Source organism: Oncorhynchus masou, chromosome 17 (assembly GCF_036934945.1).
Source record: "Oncorhynchus masou masou isolate Uvic2021 chromosome 17, UVic_Omas_1.1, whole genome shotgun sequence".
NCBI lineage: Eukaryota > Metazoa > Chordata > Actinopteri > Salmoniformes > Salmonidae > Oncorhynchus > Oncorhynchus masou.
In genome coordinates, this window is record NC_088228.1 from 33,459,205 (window position 1) to 33,481,650 (window position 22,446).

General features: G+C 41.1%; 1 protein-coding gene across 1 annotated transcript; it reads right to left on the reverse strand.

Moving 5' to 3' along the window:
• Positions 1-4,849: 4,849 nt before the first annotated feature.
• LOC135558901 (zinc finger protein 263-like) lies at positions 4,850-18,269 on the reverse strand. Its single transcript, XM_064993110.1, has 4 exons — positions 17,918-18,269; positions 10,395-10,516; positions 10,134-10,248; positions 4,850-9,946 (listed from the first exon to the last, which is right to left on the reverse strand). The coding sequence occupies exons 1-4, from the start codon at positions 18,111-18,113 to the stop codon at positions 8,892-8,894; spliced, it is 1,488 nt and encodes a 495-aa protein (XP_064849182.1). The 5' UTR covers positions 18,114-18,269; the 3' UTR covers positions 4,850-8,891.
• Between the last annotated feature and the right edge of the window lie 4,177 nt (positions 18,270-22,446).

Consider the following 22,446-nt stretch of genomic DNA (forward strand, 5'->3'; position numbering starts at 1 on the left):
CATTCACAGACTTCAAGGTGTTTCCTTTCAAATGGTATCAAGAGTATGCATATCCTTGCTTCAATGCCGGAGCTATAGGCAGTTAGATTTGGGTATGTCATTTTAGGCGAAAATGTAAAAAAAGGGGTGGATCTTTAAGATGTTTTAAACAGTAAAACATAGCATGACTATTTAATTTCCTCACTTTTGAGACTAAGTCTCAACCTAATTTCCACTGGGATTCTCTGCCTCTAACCCCATTACAGGGCTGAGTCACTGGCTTACTGGTGCTCTTTCATGCCGTCCCTAGGAGGGGTGCGTCACTTGAGTGGGTTGAGTCACTGATGTGATCTTCCTGTCTGGATTGGCGCCCCCCCTTGGGTTGTGCCGTCGCGGAGATCTTTGTAGGCTTTACTCGGCCTTGTCTCAGGATGGTAAGTTGGTGGTTGAAGTTATCCCTCTAGTGGTGTGGGGGCTGTGCTTTGGCAAAGTGGGTGGGGTTATATCCTTCCTGTTTGGCCCTGTCCAGGGGTATCATCGGATGGGGCCACAGTGTCTCCTGACCCCTCCCGTCTCAGCCTCCAGTATTTATGCTGCAGTAGTTTGTGTCAGGGGCTAGGGTCAGTTTGTTATATCTGGAGTACTTCTCTTGTCTTATCCGGTGTCCTGTGTGAATTTAAGTATGCTCTCCCTAATTCTCTCTTTCTCTCTCTCTCTCTCTGAGGACCTGAGCCCTAGGACCATGCCTCAGGACTACCTGGGATGATGACTCCTTGCTGTCCCCAGTCCTTTGATGTAAATAAATTTGATTAATAGAAAATGACTTACAAGCATTTTCATTAAACTAGCATTAACATGAGGAAAAAGAGGGTAGAGGAAAGACTCTTACACATATTACATTACAATTGTAAGCAACCTCTGTTTTAACTAGAGGTTGACCAATTAGGGCCGATTTCAAGTTTTCATAACAATCGGAAATCGGTATTTTTGAACACCGATTTGGCCAAATGTATTTTTTAAAATTTTGTACACCTTTATTTATCCTATATTTAACGAGGCAAGTCAGTTAAGAACACATTCTTATTTTCAATGACGGCCTTGGAACGGTGGGTTAACTGCCTTGTTCAGGGGCAGAATGACAGATTTTTACCTTGTCAGCTCCGGGATTCAATCTTGCAACCTTACGGTTCACTAGTCCAACGCTCTAACCACCTGATTACATTGCACTTCACGAGGAGACTGCCTGTTACGCAAATGCAGTAAGAAGCCACAGTAAGTTGTTAGCTAGCATTTAACATATCTTATAAAAACAGTCAATTCATCATAATCATTATTTAACTACACATGGTTGATGATATTACTAGTTTATCTAGCGTGTCCTGCGTTGCATATAATCGATGTGGTGCGTATTCGCGAAAAAGGACTATCTTACTCCAATGTGTACCTAACCATAAACATCAATGCCTTTCTTAAAATCAATACACAAGTATATATTTTTAAACCTGCATATTTAGTTAATATTGCCTGCTAACCTGGCTTGTTGCGAACTCTGTGAAGACTATTTCTTCCTAACAAAGACAGCCAACTTCGCCAAACGTGGGATGATTGAACAAAAGCGCATTTGTGAAAAAAGCACAATGGTTGCACGACTGTGCCTAACCATAAACATCAATGCCTTTCTTAAAATCAATACACAGAAGTATATATTTTTAAACCTGCATATTTTGCCAAAATAAATCCAGGTTAGCAGGCAATAATAACCAGGTGAAATTGTGTCACTTCTCTTGCGATCATTGCACGCAGAGTCAGTGAATATGCAACAGTTTGAGTTGCCTAATTGCCAGAATTTTACATAATTATGACATAACATTGAAGGTTGTGCAATGTAACAGGAATATTTAGACTTATGGATGCCACCCATTAGATAAAATACAGAACAGTTCCGTATTTCACTGAAAGAATAAACGTCTTGTTTTCGAGATGATAGTTTCCAGATTCGACCATATTAATGACCTAATGCTCGTATTTGTGTGTGTTATTATGTTATAATTAAGTCTATGATTTGATAAAGCAGTCTGACTGAGCGATGGTAGGCACTAGCAGGCTCGTAAGCATTCATTCAAACAGCACTTTTGTGCGTTTTGCCAGCAGCTTGTCGCTGTGCTTCAAGCATCAAGCTGTTTATGACTTCAAGCCTATCAACTCCCGAGATTAGGCTGGTGTAACCGATCTGAAATGGCTAGCTAGTTAGCGGGGTGCACGCTAATAGCGTTTCAAACGTCACTCGCTCTGAGACTTGGAGTGGTTGTTCCCCTTGCTCTGCAAGGGCCACAGCTTTTGTGGAGCAATGGGTAACGCTACTTCAAGGGTGGCTGTTGTCGATGTTGGTTCGAGCCCAGGTAGGGGCGAGGAGAGGGACGGAAGCTATACTGTTACACTGGCAATACTAAAGTGCCTATAAGAACATCCAATAGTCATAGGTATATGAAATACAAATCGTATAGAGAGAAATTGTCCTATATATCCTATAATAACTACAACCTAAAACTTCTTCCTGTTAAAAGGAACCACCAGCTTTCATATGTTCTCATGTTCTGAGCAAGGAATTTAAACGTTAGCTTTCTTACATGGCACATATTGCACTTTTACTTTCTTCTCCAATACTTTGTTTTTGCATTATTTAAACCAAATTGAACATGTTTCATTTTATTTGAGGCTAAATAAATTTTATTGATGTATTAAGTTAATATAAGTGTTAATTCAGTATTGTTGTAATTGTCATTATTACAAAAAAAAGAATAATAATTTAAAGAAAATTGGCCGATTATCGGCTTTTTTGGTCCTCCAATAATCGGTATCAGCTTTGAAAAATCATAATCGGTAGACCTCAAGTTTCAACACTTCACATTAGGGCTGCACGATATATCGGTGAACATATCGGAAATCAACCGATATTAGCTAAAAATGCCAAAATCAGTATTGGCCCGATGTCTAGTTTAACACCGATGTCAGCTACCATGCATACCTATATAATGTAAGTACATGACGTAATAACGGCACATAAATTGTTGCGCTACACGTGCAACACAGCATTCCTAACCTAGCCCACACAATGTCTGTTGTGTAGATCGAACAGTCAACAAGTCATTTGGACAGTCATTTGAAAGGTTCAGACAATTTGAGCGACACAACTCAAAGGCGAAATCCATTAAAGCTAAAATAATGGAATTCATTGCCCTTGACAATCAACTGTCCTCTGTCGTGGGTGATGTTGGCATTTGTCGACTGGTTAAGCAGCGGTACATACTACCAAGTGCGCTATTTTTCAGATGTTGCCCCCTGTTTCACAGTAATAGCGTCGCGGCATACATACTATGGAATGTCGTTTGGGTCTTTGTGTGTCAAAGATACAGTAGCACTGTCAAAGCTGTACAAAATAGTCTGCAAACAAGCAAACACCGCCACGAACGATGTGTTTACAATACCGCGTTGGTAATAAAGCACCATTGTTCGACCACAACTCCTGGGGTAGCTAGCTTTAGGTTGGTACCTAGCTAGCACCAATACAACCTGCCTGAAAATAATTTCATTATTCTTTGAAATTATTTAGGAATCCTTGTGAGTAAGTATTACCTAGGTTGCCACTTGTTGTTCGCCTATTGAAATTGAACTTCAGTTCTTGAAAAAAAATAGCTAGTCAGCTACTTAACCCTGTTGCCCAAAGAAAACAATCAGCCAGCCAGCCAGCTTCATCTGGGTAGTGATACCCGACCGGATATGGTTATGGTTGTTGTGAAGCTAGCCACAATAAGGATTAGGCACAACAGTGGAATTTGCGGTTTCTTTCAAAATAAGTGTCATTGACAGTGATGCAAATGAATACAAATAGTAGAATTATGCCATACTTTATTTTGAAGGCCAACCGCAAAGACCACTATTGTGGTTAATCCTTATTGTGGCTAGCTTCACATAGATGGTGCGACCACCATTAATCAAATAAGAACTGTCTTATAAATTAGAGTTATTTTAGATGACACCTAGCTATATAGTTAGCTAGTCAACTATAGCTACTGAAACAGATTGTCGTGTTATTTGACATGTATCTTTTTTGACATGCAAAGGTCCAAACGGCGTTCCATAGAAATCCTGGTTGAGAATGCAACGACTGAACAAATGAACAACGAAACAGCACAGCAAGTAAGTGAAAGACATAGGTTTTGATTATGTTTTGCTGGTAATGGAGACATACGTAAATGCCAACAAAATTACTTTTTGGTCAGTGTGGTGTGTGTGTAACCTTTATTTAACTAGGCAAGTCAGTTAAGAACAAATTCTTATTTACAATGACGGCCCGGATGACGCTAGGCAAATTGTGAGCCGCCGTATGGTATTCCCAATCACGGCCAGATGAGATACAGCCTGGATTCGAACCAGGGACTGTAGTGACTCCTCTTGCACTGAGATGCGGTGCCATAGGCCGCTGCGTCTGTGTGTGTGTTAACTATATAACGTTAATAGAATGCTTAAGGCCGCTAAAATTTTAAACAACGGGTATCGATATTAAGTCTTGTCCATGTTCCTACCAGTACAACAAGCAGCATGAAATACGTTTTGACCAGATCTCTCTCCATGCGGACTCATGTCGCACTCCTGAGAGACAAAGCATGAAAGAAAAGGCAGTTGATAGATTTGACTGGTTGCTGTGTACAGGTTGCTCGGAAGCACAAGGTCGGAAGTGAACGCCATTTCTTCAGCCGGTTAGGGTGGTTAAGGTTCACACTGTTCTTGACTATTAATTTATCCCTTCCATGCATCTAAACACCATCTGTGGTCAACTTCGCCATGACCTCTAAAGAGGACAAACCAAAACAAAAGTTAAGCCATTTTTTATTCAGAAAACTACCGTATGACAAATTATAACCTTCCCAATTTTCTTAATACAACATTCCTAAAACAAATGTCAAAGAGAATAAGAATACACAGTCTAAACCATTTTCCCCAAATTGGCTAATACTAACCTTATCAGCTTGGCGATCTCACTGAAAGTTACAGGGTCAGGGAGTCAGAGGGACAATCCTTAGGGAGACATTCTGACAATACAGCAGACGCAATCTGATGAGATTTGCTATGGAAGCAAGGCAACAGCAATACACTTCTTCATATTAAACTAGAGGTGGGAAATTTTTTTATTCCTTTCATAGGCAGACATATGAAGAAAAACATTTGCATATTTACCAAAGGCTACCTGTTAAATCAAAAATTAACAAATTAGAATAACAAATCAAATTTGAACTCTTCATAACTCCATAAGGAAATAATTGTATCCTATAAGGTAATGGTAAAATAGACTAGAGACAGGTGTCCCTCATTCAGGGCAGCACATTCTCGTGTTCCGAATCACACATAGGACTATTGCTAAATGATAAACTTCTGCCTAATTATTAGTGTTTACATAGCCAATTTAAATCTCACCCAATGTCTTCAGTCTTTCTAGTGAGGGTGATCAGGCCTCACCAAGAAGTCAGAACAAAGGTCATAGGTCAATCAGCCCTATTAAGTATTTTCTTTCCCTGTTCTTCCAAACCCATTTAAAACATTTCAAATAGTTCCATCATTCTGCTTACCTGGTTTTACAGGTAAAAAAGACCCCACATAATAAATCAAACAGGGTACTAACACCACTTAACATATTCATAACGGGTGAGTTGTGTGTGTGTGTGTGTGTGTGTGGTGAAAGGAAGGGCAAAAACAAAGAAACCAATGGCCAGGCCTTACTTATTTAGGAGCTCCCTTTACGGCCAATTATGTATACCTTTATACTTATAAAACTGCAGAATTTCACTAACTGTTCAAAGGGATAGAAAATTAACATTTCGTTAGTTTTCACTTCGCTCAATCTCAATCAGTCCAAACAATTACATTTTGAAATTCTTACTGTCCAATTAACTTCCCATTTCCTTTTGTTACCTTCACTAGTCTACATCTGTTTCCTTTAACTCAGAAGCCCTCTCAATCACCATCATACTCTACCTCTGTCTTTCCGTCTAACGTTTACTTTACCAGGTGAATAAAACGTTTTAAATTACAGTCAAAACAAACATGATAACTTCTGTTCACAGGAAGGCCACTTTACTTACTCGTGACCCATCATCCCTTTCGTCAATTCTGTGAACCTATTTTAGAATAAAACGGAATAAAGTGTCTCACGAGATTAAAACCCCTAGGGTTTTCCTGAGTCTACGAGGAGTGTTTGGTCATGCAAAAGAATGCATTGTTCCTACTCAATCACATGTAATGTTCTTCGTGACATCAAAACCACCAAGTATGTTATCTCTTGTTTCACTGGTTGTACCATATGATGCCTTGTGACCCTGCACTATCAAATAGTGATGTCTGGCATATGAGTTTCTTTGTCTTTTTACACCAATAACAAGTCACTACATACTGTATCAACACAGAACCCTCAAATGTAACCCTTTAGTGATTGTTTAAAACTTCTTCGGGATCGGTGGGTCCTCCAAGTGATGGTTGAGCTAACGTAGGCTAATGCGATTAGCATGAGGTTGTAAGTAACAATAATATTTCCCAGGACATAGACATATCTGATATCAGCAGAAAGCTTAAATGCTTGTTAAAGAAATGTCTCGTTATATGCTCGTGTTTTTTCTAACCTGATACAAACTTGTCTTTGTGGGACTTAAGACCAAAGGTCCGTTTGGGTGCGACTGCAGCATGTGACATGTGGGTTTACTATCTACAGAAACTCACATGTATGGACACTTGCAGAAAGGAGCACATTATAATGTTTGCTGTTGTGAATGCAGTTAGCACAAGGTTGATAGCCGGACGGCTCAACCATCTATCTTAAAGCTGCACAGACAACTAATGGCCTTTCACACACTATCTGCTGACTGCCATGCATACAAAAAAAAAAAGTACTTCTCTATAAAAGCTGAGAACCGACACTGTTCATTGAGCTTTCAACTATGCACTGTTGAGTGGATGGTTGATTCTCATATTTTGCAAATCTTATAATAAAAAGTGTTGTTTCAAAGAATCTGCAGTTTCTCTCTTCCTATAGAATTGCTACCACAACATCCATGGCCACATTTTAAGGTTACTGTAACTATACATTTATTCTAATGTAATCACAAAGCATGCATGTTCAAGATAGCATGCATGTCATAGTAGGTCGGTGGAGAACTTCAACATTGCTGTAATAATCTGTGCAGAATCTCAAACAGCATTGATCACTTGCATCATGTACTTTTAATGTAATCCAGGTCATTTAGTTATGCTATTAATGAAGCACCATGATAACACATTACTCTGTTGTATAAATAAACAATATCTGACGTCGTGTTCCAATTTGAACATTGCTGTGCTTTTAAAATGGTTGAAAGCGCATTGATAGACATTTGGGTAAGAACTAAACCAAAAATCAGACATAGTTTTTCCATTGGAGTTTGGATGTGCTTTTAGATGGTTGAAAGCATAGTGATAATACAACACTTTTTTGAGTGGGTGAATATAGGTTGTAATCTCATTGATCAATGTCTCTATCCACACCTGGATTCTGCACATTACAGAATTATGAAAATAATAAACTGTCAAATTGGTTGTTGATTATTGCTAGACAACCATTTTCAGGTCTTGGTATTGATTTTCATGTACATTTTAGTCAAAACTATAACTCAGCCACTCAGGAACATTCATTGGCTTCTTAGTTAGCACTTACTTTAGTGCCTTGTTACAAACAGGATTCATGTTTTGGAACATTGTTCATCTGTACAGGTTCCTTAGTATCCCACTGTCAATTAGGTTAGTATTGTGGAGTAACTACAATGTTGTTGATCCATCCTCAGTTCTCTCTTATCACAGCCATTTTAAAGTCACCATTGGCCTCATGGTGAAATCCCAGAGCGGTTTCCTTCCTCTGCGGCAACTAAGTCAGGAAGGACGCCTGTATCTTTGTTGTGACTTGGGTGTATTGGTACACCCTCCAAAGTGTATTTTAATAACTTCACCACGCTCAAAATTATATTCAATGTCTGCTTTGTTTTACCCATCTACCAATAGGTGCCCTTCTCTGCAAGGCATTAGAAAACCTCCCTGGTCTGTTGTTCAATTTGTGTTTGAAAGTCACTGATTGACTGTACCCCACACAAAACTACCTGTGGGGTACAGAACTTAAATAGTCATTAAAAATAATGTTAAACACTTATTGCACACAGTGAGTCCATGCAACTTGTTAAGAAAATGTTTACTCTTGAACTTATTTAGGCTTGCCCTAACAAAAGGGTTGAATACTTACTGACTCAAGACATTTCAGCTTTTCATTTTTAATTAATTTGTATACATTTCTAAATATAAGATTCCACTTTGACATTAAGGGGTATTATGTGAAAGGCAAGTGACAACAAATATTAATTTAATCCATTTTAAATTGAAGCTGTAAAAGGTCAAGGGGTATGAATACTATCTGAAGGCACTGTACATTAACATGTAAACTTTTGAACTGAAACATTTTATTGCCTTGCAATATAACTTTCAAAAAATATAATTCAAGAAATAAAGTTGAGTTATTAACCTGACTTGATACGAGACTGTCCCTTGTAGCAAGAAATTGTTCAACATAGTGTTTGTTGAAGACAACACATACTAAAATGGCTACTACACATTTTCTTTATCTAAATGCGCAGGGTTGACTATTTCTTTGTACATTTGATTAAATAACATTTATGACTGATTAAGTTGTAAATAGGTTGTTCAAATAAAACTTTGGAGCTGTCAACAGTCAAACATGAAAACCATTTCACAATACAATTAGGAGGAAAAGCATGTCAAAAATGTCTCAAAACACCTGCTGTACCCCATTTTCACAGAAAGTGTTAGACAAGCTATGCCATGTTTTATTTGTTCCATCTCGTCTGAGACAACATTAAACTTGCGTGTGGATCCCCAGGGTATGGGGGTACCCCATATTGAGACACCGGACTCTCTCCTATGTGAGTTCTCTGATGTGACTTCATACTGGAGCGCTGGGTGAAGCATTTCCCACACTGTGAGCACTTGTAGGGCTTCTCCCCGCTGTGGACCACAGCATGTCTGATCAGGTTGTACTGCTTGGGGAAACTCCTGCCACACTGTTCGCAGGTGTATGGTTTCTCTCCTGTGGTGCCGCCCGACCTCCACTGAGTCCTCATTCTCTTCACCATGTTAAAACTACTGCGACTCAGGCTGTATCCAGAGAAGGTGGAGGTGGTGGCCATGTTTGACCCTGTCATGCACTCACTCATTCTCACTGTTGCTTCTGAAGCCCTGTGCTGATGCTGCCTTGGCTGTAGAGCTAAACTATTTCCATCATTATTAGAGTTCAGTGTCTCGCTGCTCTGTCCTTCTGGCATCTGTTGTCTAGTCTCATCAGCCAATGTCCTGACATGTTTTTTCATGTGTGCTGCTGCACTGAACATGTTAGCATGTGGTTTCCCTATAGAGTGAAGGGATGGCCCTCCATCATCTATCATAGTAGGTAGGGATGGCAGCCCACTATGAGATGGGAAAATTGAGATATTCTGAGAGTACTCCTCTATGGCATGAAAGGAGAAATCTGGGTGGCCATCAGGGTCAGTGTCTCTATCTGGATCCACAGAGGTCCACAGCTGCCCATCAGTCTCATCCATGACAAACTGGTCAGGTCCTTCCAGGGCCGTGGTCTGATCCACCTCCCTTTTCTCATCCTTCACCATCACTTGCTCTAGCGAGTCCTCATCCTCGGCTGGCTGGTGCTGCTCTGTGCTAAACACCTCTGTAGATGTGCGCCGGGGTGTGCCTGGTTCCTTTGGACCATCAGAATTGGGGTAATGTTCCACTGAGTCTTCAGGAGATATGTTGGGTTGTGTGATGAAGTCCTCATCAAAATGCCGTTGCTCAAAGGATGGTGGTTGCCCAGGCTTGGAACCAGACTCTATAAAGATTTGGGACAAACATAAAATAAACATCACAAACGGTTGCAAAACATGGATGTTTTAGAATTGACTGAGTATGTATGTGCACTCCATATGCCAGAACATAAAACACCAATGTAGCAACTTGGAACGTGCATACCACCACATCCACACTTTCACAGACAAAGCACTTATGGTTGCACCCACCCTCTCCAGTGATCATGAGTTCTTCCTGAGGGTCAGTCTTCCACAAATCCTCTGCTGTCTCTTCATCTTTGATCAGTATGGGTTCATTCTCTGCTCTCTGCTCCACATCTGTAGGCTGTAACAAGGGGCTGAGGTTATCATTCTGGACACACCATATTTAACACTTCTCATTCCCATGAATCACACAAAAGCTGATATTCCAATAACAGAATTGATCTAAGAGGTCAGGTCTCTGTAATTGTAAAAGGTGATGCGTCACACCTGGGGTTGAGAGTCCTCTTCAACAGCCATCTCTCCATCTCTCCACTGTGATTTACTCTTCTGCTTGTTCAAAACAATCTTGACTGGATATGAAGATCCCTCTGATGCCATGGGGTAAAGAACTGCAAAATAATTGTATTCAGTCAAATATTATGGCTATTTTCACACACACACACACACACACACTTGGGTTTTGCATGTGCCACGAATTTATCATTAATAATTGCCAGAAGATTCCGACCCTACGTTACGCTTGTTTACACCGAGCTGCACTGGGGACAGAAAGCATAACTGTGCAGATCAAGACACTACGGGGCCAGTATGAGACATGGCTCAGAAAACTTACCTCAATCCAGGGATGAGAAATTAGTTTAGGGCTGACCCCATTTATAAAACTGGTCGATTGTTTGGTCGACAGGCTGCTGGCCAAGCCTTCTTTAGTCAAACAGTAGCAAAAAATATATAAATAATCATGGTTTACAAGACACCGGTCTGATTTGTGCCTGTCTGAGTGGACTGATCCATTGTGGAGGCCATGGGTTGGCACAGTCCATCACCCTAAGACATGCTACTGAAATTGTATATGGTTATATTACACAAGAAAAATTGTGCAACACTAAAAAAAAAAAATAATAATATTGGTTTATAACAAACACTTTCTCCCACGTTGGATAGAGGTCCCTGTCCGCGGTTCTGAATCAGCGCGAGTTTAATTGGCGCATTTCCCTAGACCATGTTGCTATGTGTATAATAGCAAAGTTAGCCAGCATATTGGTGTTGAGAACACTGTGGCGGAGGCAGCAGTGGAGTTATGAGATGAGAAAACAGCCCTGGACTTAATAGTCTAAGACAAGTGAGGAGAGGAAACAAACTAAATTTATGGCTTGGCGATGTGGCCAAAATATCATAACACAGCATTACATTTTTTATTAGGCAAATGTATCATATGATTTGTACGGTATGATGGTATATTTTTTTTAAATAAAAGTCAAAAATGTGCTTCATGGGTTGTGTGTGGCCGATAGAATAGTGGGCACTTTGAATACAGTGTTTGACATGACAAATGAAAATGCGAGGGAGGAGTTATTGTGAAGTGCTAAAAAGTATTTCCTAGGGGACCCTATAATCTTTGGCTACATTGAATGTTTTCCTTTAGCTACTTCTTGTAGCTAACATTCTTGCTTCGCGTATTCATGTTTGATTTAGAAGATACTGTTGCACAAAAGAAAAAAAACATGCAGATGTACAGAACCGGTCAAAAGTATGGACACCTACTCATTCAAGGGTTTCTTTATTTGTACTATTATCTACATGGTAGAATAATAGTGAAGACATCAAAATGATGAAATAACATATGGAATCATGTAGCAACGAAAAGTGTTAAATGAAAATATATTTCATATGAGATTCTTCAAAGTAGCCACTCTGCCAAGATGACAGCTTTGCACACTCTTGGAATTCTCTCAACTACCTTCATGAGGTAGTCACCTGGAATGCTTTTCCAACAGTCTTGAAGGAGTTCCCATATGCTGAGCACTCGTTGGCTCCTTTCTCTTCACTCTGTGGTACAACTCATCCTAAAACCTCTCAATTGCGTTGAGGTTGGGTGAATGTGGAGGCCAGGTGATCTGATGCAGCACTCCATCCCTCTCCTTCTTGGTCAATTAGCCCTTACACAGCCTGTGTTGGTTCACTGTCCTGTCATTGTCCCGTTTGCGCATAGTGAGACAGGCTTATCGCTGCAGAATGCTGTGGTAGCCATGCTGGTTAAGTGTGCCTTGAATTCTAAATAAATCACTGACATTGTCACCAGCAAAGCACCCCCACACCACCTCCATGCTTCACGGTGGGAACCACACATGCAGAGATCAGCCATTCACCTACTCTGTGTCTCACAAAGACACGGCGGTTGGTACCAAAAATCTCAAATTTGGACTCAGGCCAAAAGACAGATTTCCACAGGGTCTAATGTCCATTGCTCATGTTTCTTGGCCCAAGCAAGTCTCTTCATCTTATTGGTGTCCTGTTGAGATGTGTATGTTACTTGAACTCTGAGGCATTTATTTTGGCCTGCAATCTGAGGTGCAGACAATTGCCCATTTCTGAGGCTGGAAACTCAGATGAACTTTTCCTCTGCAGCAGATTTAACTATGGGTCTTCCATTCTTGTGGCATGGGTGCCTCGTCGACTGTGCTTCGTGTGGATTCTGGTGGGCGGACCGAAGGGGTGCCGTCGACGCGGCGGGACGAGGAATCTGGGGCTCAGGATATAAACAAACATGGCGGTGCCCAGTTCCCGGCTGCATCCGTATCTGTTAAGACCCAGAAGTATTCCGGTAAGGCGGATTTTCAGGCTCAGTTTGAACTGTTAGCTCATTTTAGGGGGTGGTCGAATGAGGATAGGGCACTGCAGTTGGCTTTATGCTTCACTGATGATGCTCTGGCCTGTTTGATATTGATTAGCCCCGAGGACAGACGTTATTATGGTGCTTTAGTGGGAACACTGAGGAGGTGCTATGGACAGTGTGTACAGCCCGGGCTACTGCGCTCCGAACTGAGTAATAGACGCAGGAGGAGCCCACCGGCAGACGGAGAAGCAAGGCTCCACTTCCCCCAGAAGCAGACGAGGGCAAGCAGATGGAGCCCGTTGTTGTGCTGGGCCGGACCTGTGTTGGGGACTTTTGTCATATTCCTGTCACTGTGGAGGGGGTGCCCTGCTCCGCCCTGGTGGACACTGGTTCCACAGTAACCCTGGTGAGGCCAGATATTTGTGCCAGGTTGGACTCAGTGTGAGCCCACAACTGTGCAACTCTGCACAGTCACAGATGAGCTGGCACCCATGAAAGGGAAGGGAATAATGACTGACAGTAGGGGGCAGGACTGTGCGTCATCCTGTGTGGGTGGCGGCTGTGCAGGACCCTTGTATCCTAGGGTTGGACTTTCTTAGGAGCACAGGCTGCCAATTAGACTTAAATGGGGGCACACTGAGCTTCCAGGGAGTGCCGGCAGTCACCATGCTAGAGCTGGCTACCCGGCCAAACTGAGCAATCGGGGGACATGGGCCTTGGTCAGAGAGGTGACCAAGAACCCGATGGTCACTCAGCCAGCTCCAGAGTTATTCTGTGGAGATGGGAGAACCTTCCAGAAGGACAACCATATTTGCCGTGCTCCACCAATCAAGCCTTCAATTAAGGTAGTGGCCAGACGGAAGCCATTCTTCAGTTAAATGCATGACCGCCTGCTTGGAGTTTGCCAAAAGGCACCTAAAGACTCTCAGACCATGAGAAACTGCATTATCTGGTTTGATGAAACCAAGATTGAACTCTTTGGCCTGAATGCCAACGTCACATCTGGAGGACACCTGGCACCATCTCTACAGTGAAGCATGGTGGTGGCAGCACCTTGCTGTGGGGATGTTTTTCCAGTGGCAGGGACTGAGGGAAAGATAAACGGAGGAAAGTAGAGGCGGATCCTTGACAAAAACCTGCTCCAGGGCGCTCAGGACTTCAGACTGGGGCGACGGTTCACTTTCCAACAGGACAAGAACCTTAAGCACACAAGTCTCAATGTCCTTCAGTGGCCCAGCCAGAGCCCAGACTTGAAACCAACCAATTTCTAATACATTTGCAAAATTCCTAAACCTGTTTTTGCTTTGCCATTATTATGGGGTATTGTGTAGATTGAGGGGTGAAAAACTAATTCATTTTGGAATAAGGCTGTAATATCTACAGAAATAAGACTGTGCCTGCTTGTGTTGCCTGTGAGTTTGTTTAATAGCCTACTGATTCCGTGAGCACCAAGCCTCACACAACCACGTCAGAAACAATTTCACAAATTCGGCTGTTTGTTAATATTTGCTATGCTGTAAAGGTTTTAGAATTGTTCATTAGAACAGCCTCTGTTATTACTTACTTAATAATTAAGTGTTTACACTGTTCCAACTGGTCATAAGTGTATTTATAATAAACCCTCTTTCTTTACCTCATTGTTTATTACTACTATCATTAAGTAGTGCCATTGGTAGGCTTAGTATGTATATAAGCCTTGTATAACCACCAAGCTGTAGGCCTAAGAGCACATCCTGTTTAGTCCTAATACTAACTTACTTAGACCTATCAATACTTATATAGGCTACAGTATCAATCAATAATTTGTTCATGTCATTCCTTAGTTGAAATGCAAATCAACCATTTAAGCCCCAATTAGTAGAGAATTATTTATTTCAGCTTTTATTTTTCATCACATTCCCCGTGGGTCAGAAGTTTACATACACTCAATTAGTATTTGGTAGCATTGCCTTACATTTTTTAACTTGGGTCAAACGTTTTGGGTAGCCTTCCACAAGCTTCCCACAATAAGTTTGGTGAGTTTTGGCCCATTCCTCCTGACAGAGCTGGTGGAACCGAGTCAGGTTTGTAGGCCTCCTTGCTCACACACGCCTTTTCAGTTCTGCCCACAGATTTTCTATGAGATTGAGGTCAGGGCATTGTGATGGCCACTCCAATACCTTGACTTTGTCCTTTTTTGAAAGTATGCTTGGGGGCCATTGTCCATTTGGAAGACCCATTTGCGACCAAGCTTTAACTTCCTGACTGATGTCTTTAGATGTTGTTTCAATATATCCATATAATTTTCCTACCTCATGATTCCATCTATTTTGTGAAGAGCACCAGTCCCTTCTGCAGCAAAGCACCCCCACAACATGATGCTGCCACCCCTGTGCTTCACGGTTGGGATGGTGTTCTTCGGCTTGCAAGCCTCCCCCTTTTCCCTCCAAACATGACAATGGTCATTATGGCCAAACTGTTCTATTTTTGTTTCATCAGACCAGAGGACATTTCTCCAAAAAGTACAATCTTTGTCCCCATGTGAAGTTGCAAACCATAGTCTGCCTTTTTATGGCGGTTTTGGAGCAGTGGCTTCTTCCTTGCTGAGCGGCCTTTCAGGTTATGTCGATATAGGACTCGTTTTACTGTGGATATAGATACTTTGTACCGGTTTCCTCCAGCATCTTCACAAAGGTTCTTTGCTGTTCTGGGATTCATTTGCACTTTTTGCACCAAAATACCTTCAACTCTAGGAGACAGAACGCATCTCCTCCCCGAGCGGTATGACGGCTGCGTGGTCCCATGGTGTTTATACTTGCGTACTATCGTTTTTACAGATGAACGTGGTACCTTCAGGCATTTTGAAATTGCACCCAAGGATGAACCAGACTTGTAGACCGCCACAATTTTTTTTTCTGAGGTCTTGGCTGATTTCCCCATGATGTCAAGCAAAGAGGCATTGAGTTTGAAGGTAGGTCTTGAAATACATCCACAGGTACACCTCCAATTGACTCAGGCTAATTGACATAATTTATCAGAAGCTTCAAATGGCATGACATTTTCTGGCATTTTCCAAGCTATTTAAAGGCACAGTCAACCAAGTGTATGTAAACTTCTGACCCACTGGAATTGTGATAGTGAAATAATGTCTGTAAATAATTGGGAAAATTACTTGTGTCATACTTTGTGCATATGTCCTAACCGACTTGTCAAAATTATAGTTTGTTAACAAGAAATTTGTGGAGTGGTTAAAAAACAAGTTAATGACTCCAACCTATGTCACGTCAACAAAACATAGGATGTCTAAATAGGGTAAAATACACATTTAAAATGAGCAATTAATTATTGTACTTCAGAGGAGCATCCATAGTTTTGGGATTGTTTGATTAAGTGATAATGCACAAGAAGCCGGTCTTTGGAGGAGAAATTGGTATGGGTGTTAGGCCAGAGATGAAGTCTATGGCCACCAATAACCTTCCAAACACAGACACCATTTGGAGTACAACACATTTCTCATCCCTGGATTTACATGTTTTCCGAGCTGTATCTTGTGCTGGCCCCAAAGTGTCTTGCTCTACACAGACATGCTGTCCAACCCCAGTGCAAACAAGGGTAATGGTAGGGTTGCAATTTTCTGTCAACACAAATAAAGGTATAGGCTTGCTTCCCAAACAAAACAGTTTGGCAGAGTTCGTACATCTTATGACATTGACTTTGTTTGTTTTGCACATTTTTTTCCGGGGGCAAGCTGAAGTTCGGAGCCAACGTTTACGCCCCTTCGTCGTTGATTGGTCAACTGTAGGGATTCGTCAAAGTATGTCATTCAACGACAGAAGACTCGATTTCATGTCTTTTCAGGGTCTTTTACTCAGTTATAAGGAATTCTTATCACTTTACAAGGTTCATGTAACACCTAAAGATTTTGCAATTGTCTTAAATAATATATCCCATTTAGCAGACGCTTTTGTCCAAAGCGACTTACAAGTCGGCTGGGGCCACTACTTTTGCATATGGGTGGCCCCAGTGGGAAACGAACCCACGACGCTTGGCGTTGCAAGCGCCATGCTCTACCGACTGAGCCACACACACAAATGCCATTCCCTCAGGTGTTGCTTTATTATTCAGGAAGGTGTCAAGACCTGATCCTCAGAGCCTACCTTCCATTAACCCTGTTGACTCATAAGTAGGAAAGATTTGTTTCTCTTTTGGTCCATTCAACAACAGAGCGATACAAACCTTGTTTCAGCAGGATATCTATCTATACCTTATGCAATGCCTTATTGGAACATTTTTATTGATAATATTTGTTGGAAAAAAAGTGTGGATGTTGCCACACATTCCTACATGTTCACTAAATTAAGGAAGTTTACTTTAAAACATTTCATAAATAATATCCTGCCAACCACTATGTGAAGAAGTTTAAGGAAAACAAACTCAAATTGTACCTTTTGTATTGACCACCCAGAAACAGTGTTGCATCTTTTTTGGCATTGTGTTCGTAAGGAAACTGTGGCAAGGCATCAGTAGATTTATAATTGAACACATTTATGAAGATTTTACACTATTGTGGAGAGATGTACTGCTTGGATATTTTACCAACAATAGAAATAAGTTGAAACAATATTTATATTCACAAATGAAAATGTACAAAAACCACATTCTTGCCTTAAAAATACAGTTACATTTCTTTTTGTAAGACAATTAAATACTCTAACAAAAATAGCTTTAAAAAAAAAATTATGTTATAAGTGTATGTATGTATGTCTGTCTATAAGGTCCTTGTGGAATGTGATATTGTAACCCCTAGCCCAATTGTCCTTTGTGTGTGTGTGTGTGTGCGCACACACACACACACACACACACACACACACACGTTTCCACATGTACTTCCTGTATTGATTTGTTATTTTAAAAAACTAATGTACATTTTTTTTTTCATCGAAAAATACTGTCAACATCTTAGATGTAAAATTGCGCGACAGAACTTTGGCAAAAACGTCAATATTGATTACATTTCTTCTTAGATTCATTCGGACTATTTTGAGGAAGTGTATACTGACTACGGCGTCCAAAATGGACAAACGGTACTATTGCCACTTCTTGTTTTTCAAGCGAAGGTCTTATGGGAAAACGTGAGCGCACTCGTTCGACTAGCCGAGTTTTCGAACTGAAGCATAAAACTATCATACACATCTACCTTTTTTCCTGACTTGTCCTCGTGTCTTCTTCAGCTCGCTCTCCATCATTTGACACTTCCTTTTCAGTACATCAATATCTCGCTGGCTTTGGGTAATTTCCAAACGTATAACTGCACAGCTATCATCAACACGTTTGTTAATTTCTGCTACAGCTGCTTTAGCTAAAACCTCCATAATGGATAACAACTGCGCCATGTTGTCCAGCCAAATTACAGTTTTGTATTCTCTGTGTAACGAAAAGTATACAATTTCGATGCGAATGTGCACTAAATCCGTAGATATTTATAACTGGCAACAACGTAAGTGGTAACGCTATGTGCGTCCTCAATTGCACTTCCTTTCAACGCCTGACGTACTTCTTCGATGGCGTTTAACAGCGGTTGGCATTCAATGTTAATGTTGCATTACCGCCACCAGCTGGACGGGGTATCGAATAAGATACTAAAAAAACATTGCGGTGAAGTTGGAAAACTACATCATACAAAATACAAAATGAACTAGTTCACACAGATTCCGGATATTTAACGCTAAATGACCAAACCCAGGGCATACCTGGCTAGCACATTTAAAATAATTATAATTGGAATTCACATGTTAATGTGGCACACACGAGACTGGCGTTTTCTATCAGGAGTTTGAAGCACATAATCAGTTTCACTTAATTTATTTTCAATTAAATAAGGACAAGAGAAACGAGCTGACAGTGAAGATCCTGGAACAGGCAATAACACCAATACTTGGTCACCTGGCTGTAGTGGACGAGAAAAAGCCTGTTTATCATAGTGTCTTTTCATACTCCTCTGTGAGGAAGACCGAGCTTCATTTGCGAGAGCACGGGCTTGATGTTGGCGCTCACGAAAGCAACTAACGTCATCCAACACATATTGGATACATACTCCAGATCTCCCGCACACAACTCTTGGGACAAAAACGGTTCTTTAAGGACTTTCATTGGTCCTCTCACTGTGTGACCAAACACTAGTTCAGCCGGGCAGAACCCTAGGGTCTCCTGTACAGTTTCACGAGCAGCAAACAAAACTAGAGGAACTCCCTCATCCCAATCTTTCTCAGATTCCAAACAATATTTACGTAGCATAGACTTCAGTGTCTGATGCCAATGTTCAAGCGCACCCTGAGACTCTGGGTGCAGCCCAGCCACACATTCAATTCGCGCAAACATTTCTGTATATTCATAACGTTGAATTAGCCATGAAGAAGACATAAATGAAATATTAACTATCGCGTCTAAATGGTTGTTGCAAACGCTTGTGTGTAGCCTACTGGTTACATTGGTGTCTTTTCGCACGATTTAAGAAAAACGCACGAAATTTGCTGAAATGCATTTTGTACATAAATGCACGAATTGATTGTGAGACTGTTTGCAGCTGGAGAATCTCACCAGAGAAACGCTTGGACCTTTAATTAAGGCTATTTTCTGGGAATTGTGTCGTTATTATGTGCCTGATTTTACGACTACAAACAATTGTAAATTGGGTTATTTGCGGGGTTTCTTCAGTCATTTCAATAGCATTTGGTCTATGGTATTGACTAAAGTCGGGGTTTCTGATTGTAATTCAACTATAGGTATGTTTTGCCTGGACAGATACGGCCTCCACTGTTTGCTTCAGATATAAACGTTTTAACAGCTTGCTTAGTTCAAATTGAAAGACTAATTTATTCAACATAAATAGGGAGGCGATTTCAGCTTTTATTTCTTTCATCACATTCCCAGTGGGTCAGAAGTTTACATCAACTCAATTGGTATTTGGTGGCATACCCTTTAAAATTGTTTAACTTGGTGAATTTTGGACCATTCCTCCTGACAGAGCTGGTGTAACTGAGTCAGGTTTGTAGGCCGCCTTGCTCGCACACGATTTTTCAGTTCTGACCACACATTTTCTATAGGATTGAGGTCAGGGCTTTGTGATGGCCACTCCAATAAATTGACTTTGTTGTCCTTATTAAGCCATTTTGCCACAACTTTGGAAGTATGCTTGGGGTCATTGTCCATTTGGAAGACCCATTTGCGACCAAGCTTTAACTTCCTGACTGATGTCTTGAGATGTTGCTTCAATATATCCACGTAATTTTCTTACCTCATGATTCCATCTATTTTGTGAAGAGCACCAGTCCCTTCTGCAGCAAAGCACCCCCACAACATGATGCTGCCACACCCGTGCGTCACGTTGGGATGGTGTTCTTCGGCTTGCAAGCCTCCCCCTTTTTCCTCCAAACCATAACGATGGTCATTATGGCCAAACAGTTCTATTGTTGTTTTATCAGACCAGAAGACATTTCTCCAAAAAGTACAATCTTTGTGCCCATGTGCAGTTGCAAACCATAGTCTGGCTTTTTTATGGCGGTTTTGGAGCAGTGGCCTCTTCCTTGCTGAGCTGTCTTTCAGGTTATGTCGATATAGGACTCGTTTTACTGTGGATATAGATACTATTGTACCGGTTTCCTCCAGCATCTTCACAAAGGTCCTTTGCTGTTGTTCTGGGATTGATTTGCACTTTTCGCACCAAAGTACGTTTATCTCTAGGAGACAGAACGCATCTCCTTCCTGAGAGGTATGACGTGGTCCCATGGTGTTTATACTTGTGTACTATTGTTTGTACAGATGAATGTGGTACTTTCAGGCATTTGGAAATTGCTCCCAAGGATGAACCAGACTTGTGGAAGTCTACAATTATTTTCTGAGGCCTTGACTGATTTCTTTTGATTTTCCAATGATGTCAAGAAAGAGGCACTGAGTTTGAAGGTAGGCCTTCAAATACATCTGCAAGTACACCTCCAATTGACTCAAATTATGTCAATTAGCCTATCAGAAGCTTCTAAAGCCATGACATTGTCTGGAATTTTCCAAGCTGTTTAAAGGCACAGTCAACTTAGTGTATGTGAACTTCTGAATAGAGGTCGCCCGATTAATCGGAATGGCCAATTAATTAGGGCCGATTTCCATTTGCTATGAAAACTTGGTCTTTTTTTTTACACCTTTATTTAACTAGGCAAGTCAGTTTAAGAACACATTCTTATTTTCAATGAAGGCCTAGGAACGGTGGGTTAACTGCCTTGTTCAGGGGCAAAATGACAGATTTGTTTCATCTTGTCAGCTCAGGGTTTCAATCTTGCAACTTTACAGTTAACTAGTCCAACGCTCTAACCACCTGTCTTACATTGCACTCCATGAAGAGCCTGCCTGTTACGCGAATGCAGTAAGAAGCCAAGGTAAGTTGCTAGCTAGCTTAAACTTATCTTATAAAAAACAATCCAGCAATCATAATCACTTGTTAACTACACATGGTTGATGATATTACTAGTTTATCTAGCGTGTCCTGCGTTGCATTTAATCAATGTGGTGCACATTCACGAAAAAGGACGGTCTTTGCTTCAACCATAAACATCAAGGCCTTTCTCAAAATCAATACACAAGTATATATTTTTAAACCTGCATATTTAGTTAATATTGCCTGCTAACATGCATTTATTTTAACTAGTCTCTTGCAACAGAGTCAGGGTATATGCAGCAGTTTGGGCCGCCTGGCTCATTGCGAACTGTGTGAAGACTATTTCTTCCTTACAAAGACAGCCAACTTCGCCAAACGGGGGATAATTTAACAAAAGCGCATTTGCGAAAAAAGCACAATTGTTGCACAGCTGTACCTAACCATAAACATCAATGCCTTTCTTAAAATCAATACACAGAAGTATATATTTTTAAACCTGCATATTTAGCTAAAAGAAATCCAGGATAGCAGGCACTATTAACCAGGTGAAATTGTCACTTCTCTTGCGTTCATTGCACGCAGAGTCAGGGTATAGGCAACAATTTGGGCTGCCTGGCTCGTTGCGAACTAATTTGCCAGACTTTTACGTAATTATGACATAACATTGAAGGTTGTACAATGTAACAGCAATATTTAGATTTAGGGATGCCACCCGTTAGATAAAATACGAAACGGTTCGAAATGATAGTTTCCGGATTCGACCATATTAATGACCAAAGGCTCGTATTTCTGTGTGTTTTTATGTTATAATTAAGTCTGTGATTTGATAGAGCTGTCTGACTGAGCGATGGTAGGCAGCAGTATTGCTAATGTAACAGTATAGCTTCCGTCCCTCTCCTCGAACACATCGATAACAGCCACCCTCGAAGCATCGTTACCCATCGCCCCACAAAAGCCGCAGCCCTTGCAGAGCAAGGGGAAAACTAGTCCAAGTCTCAGAGTGACGTCACCGATTGAAACGCTATTAGCGCGCACCCCGCTAGCCATTTCACATCGGTTACACCAGCCTAATCTCGGGAGTTGATAGGCTTGAAGTCATAAACAGCTCAATGCTCCAAGCATTGCTCCACAAAAGCTGCAGCCCTTGCAGAGCAAGGGGGACTCAGAGTGAGTGACTCACCGATTGAAACGCTATTAGCGCGCACCCCGCTAGCCATTTCACATCGGTTACACCAGCCTAATCTCGGGAGTTGATAGGCTTCACAGTGGTAGACTATAGTACACAACATTACTTTATAAGG

Bases quoted from the DNA above. Each gene is read 5' to 3' on its own strand.
- LOC135558901 (XM_064993110.1), bottom strand. From the start codon at position 18,113: ATGGCGCAGTTGTTATCCATTATGGAGGTTTTAGCTAAAGCAGCTGTA. The intron at 10,249-10,394 runs GTGTGACGCATC...CCCTTGTTACAG, and splicing joins AAGAGGACTCTCAACCCCAG to CCTACAGATGTGGAGCAGAG. The intron at 9,947-10,133 runs GTGGGTGCAACC...AAATCTTTATAG, and splicing joins ACTCATGATCACTGGAGAGG to AGTCTGGTTCCAAGCCTGGG.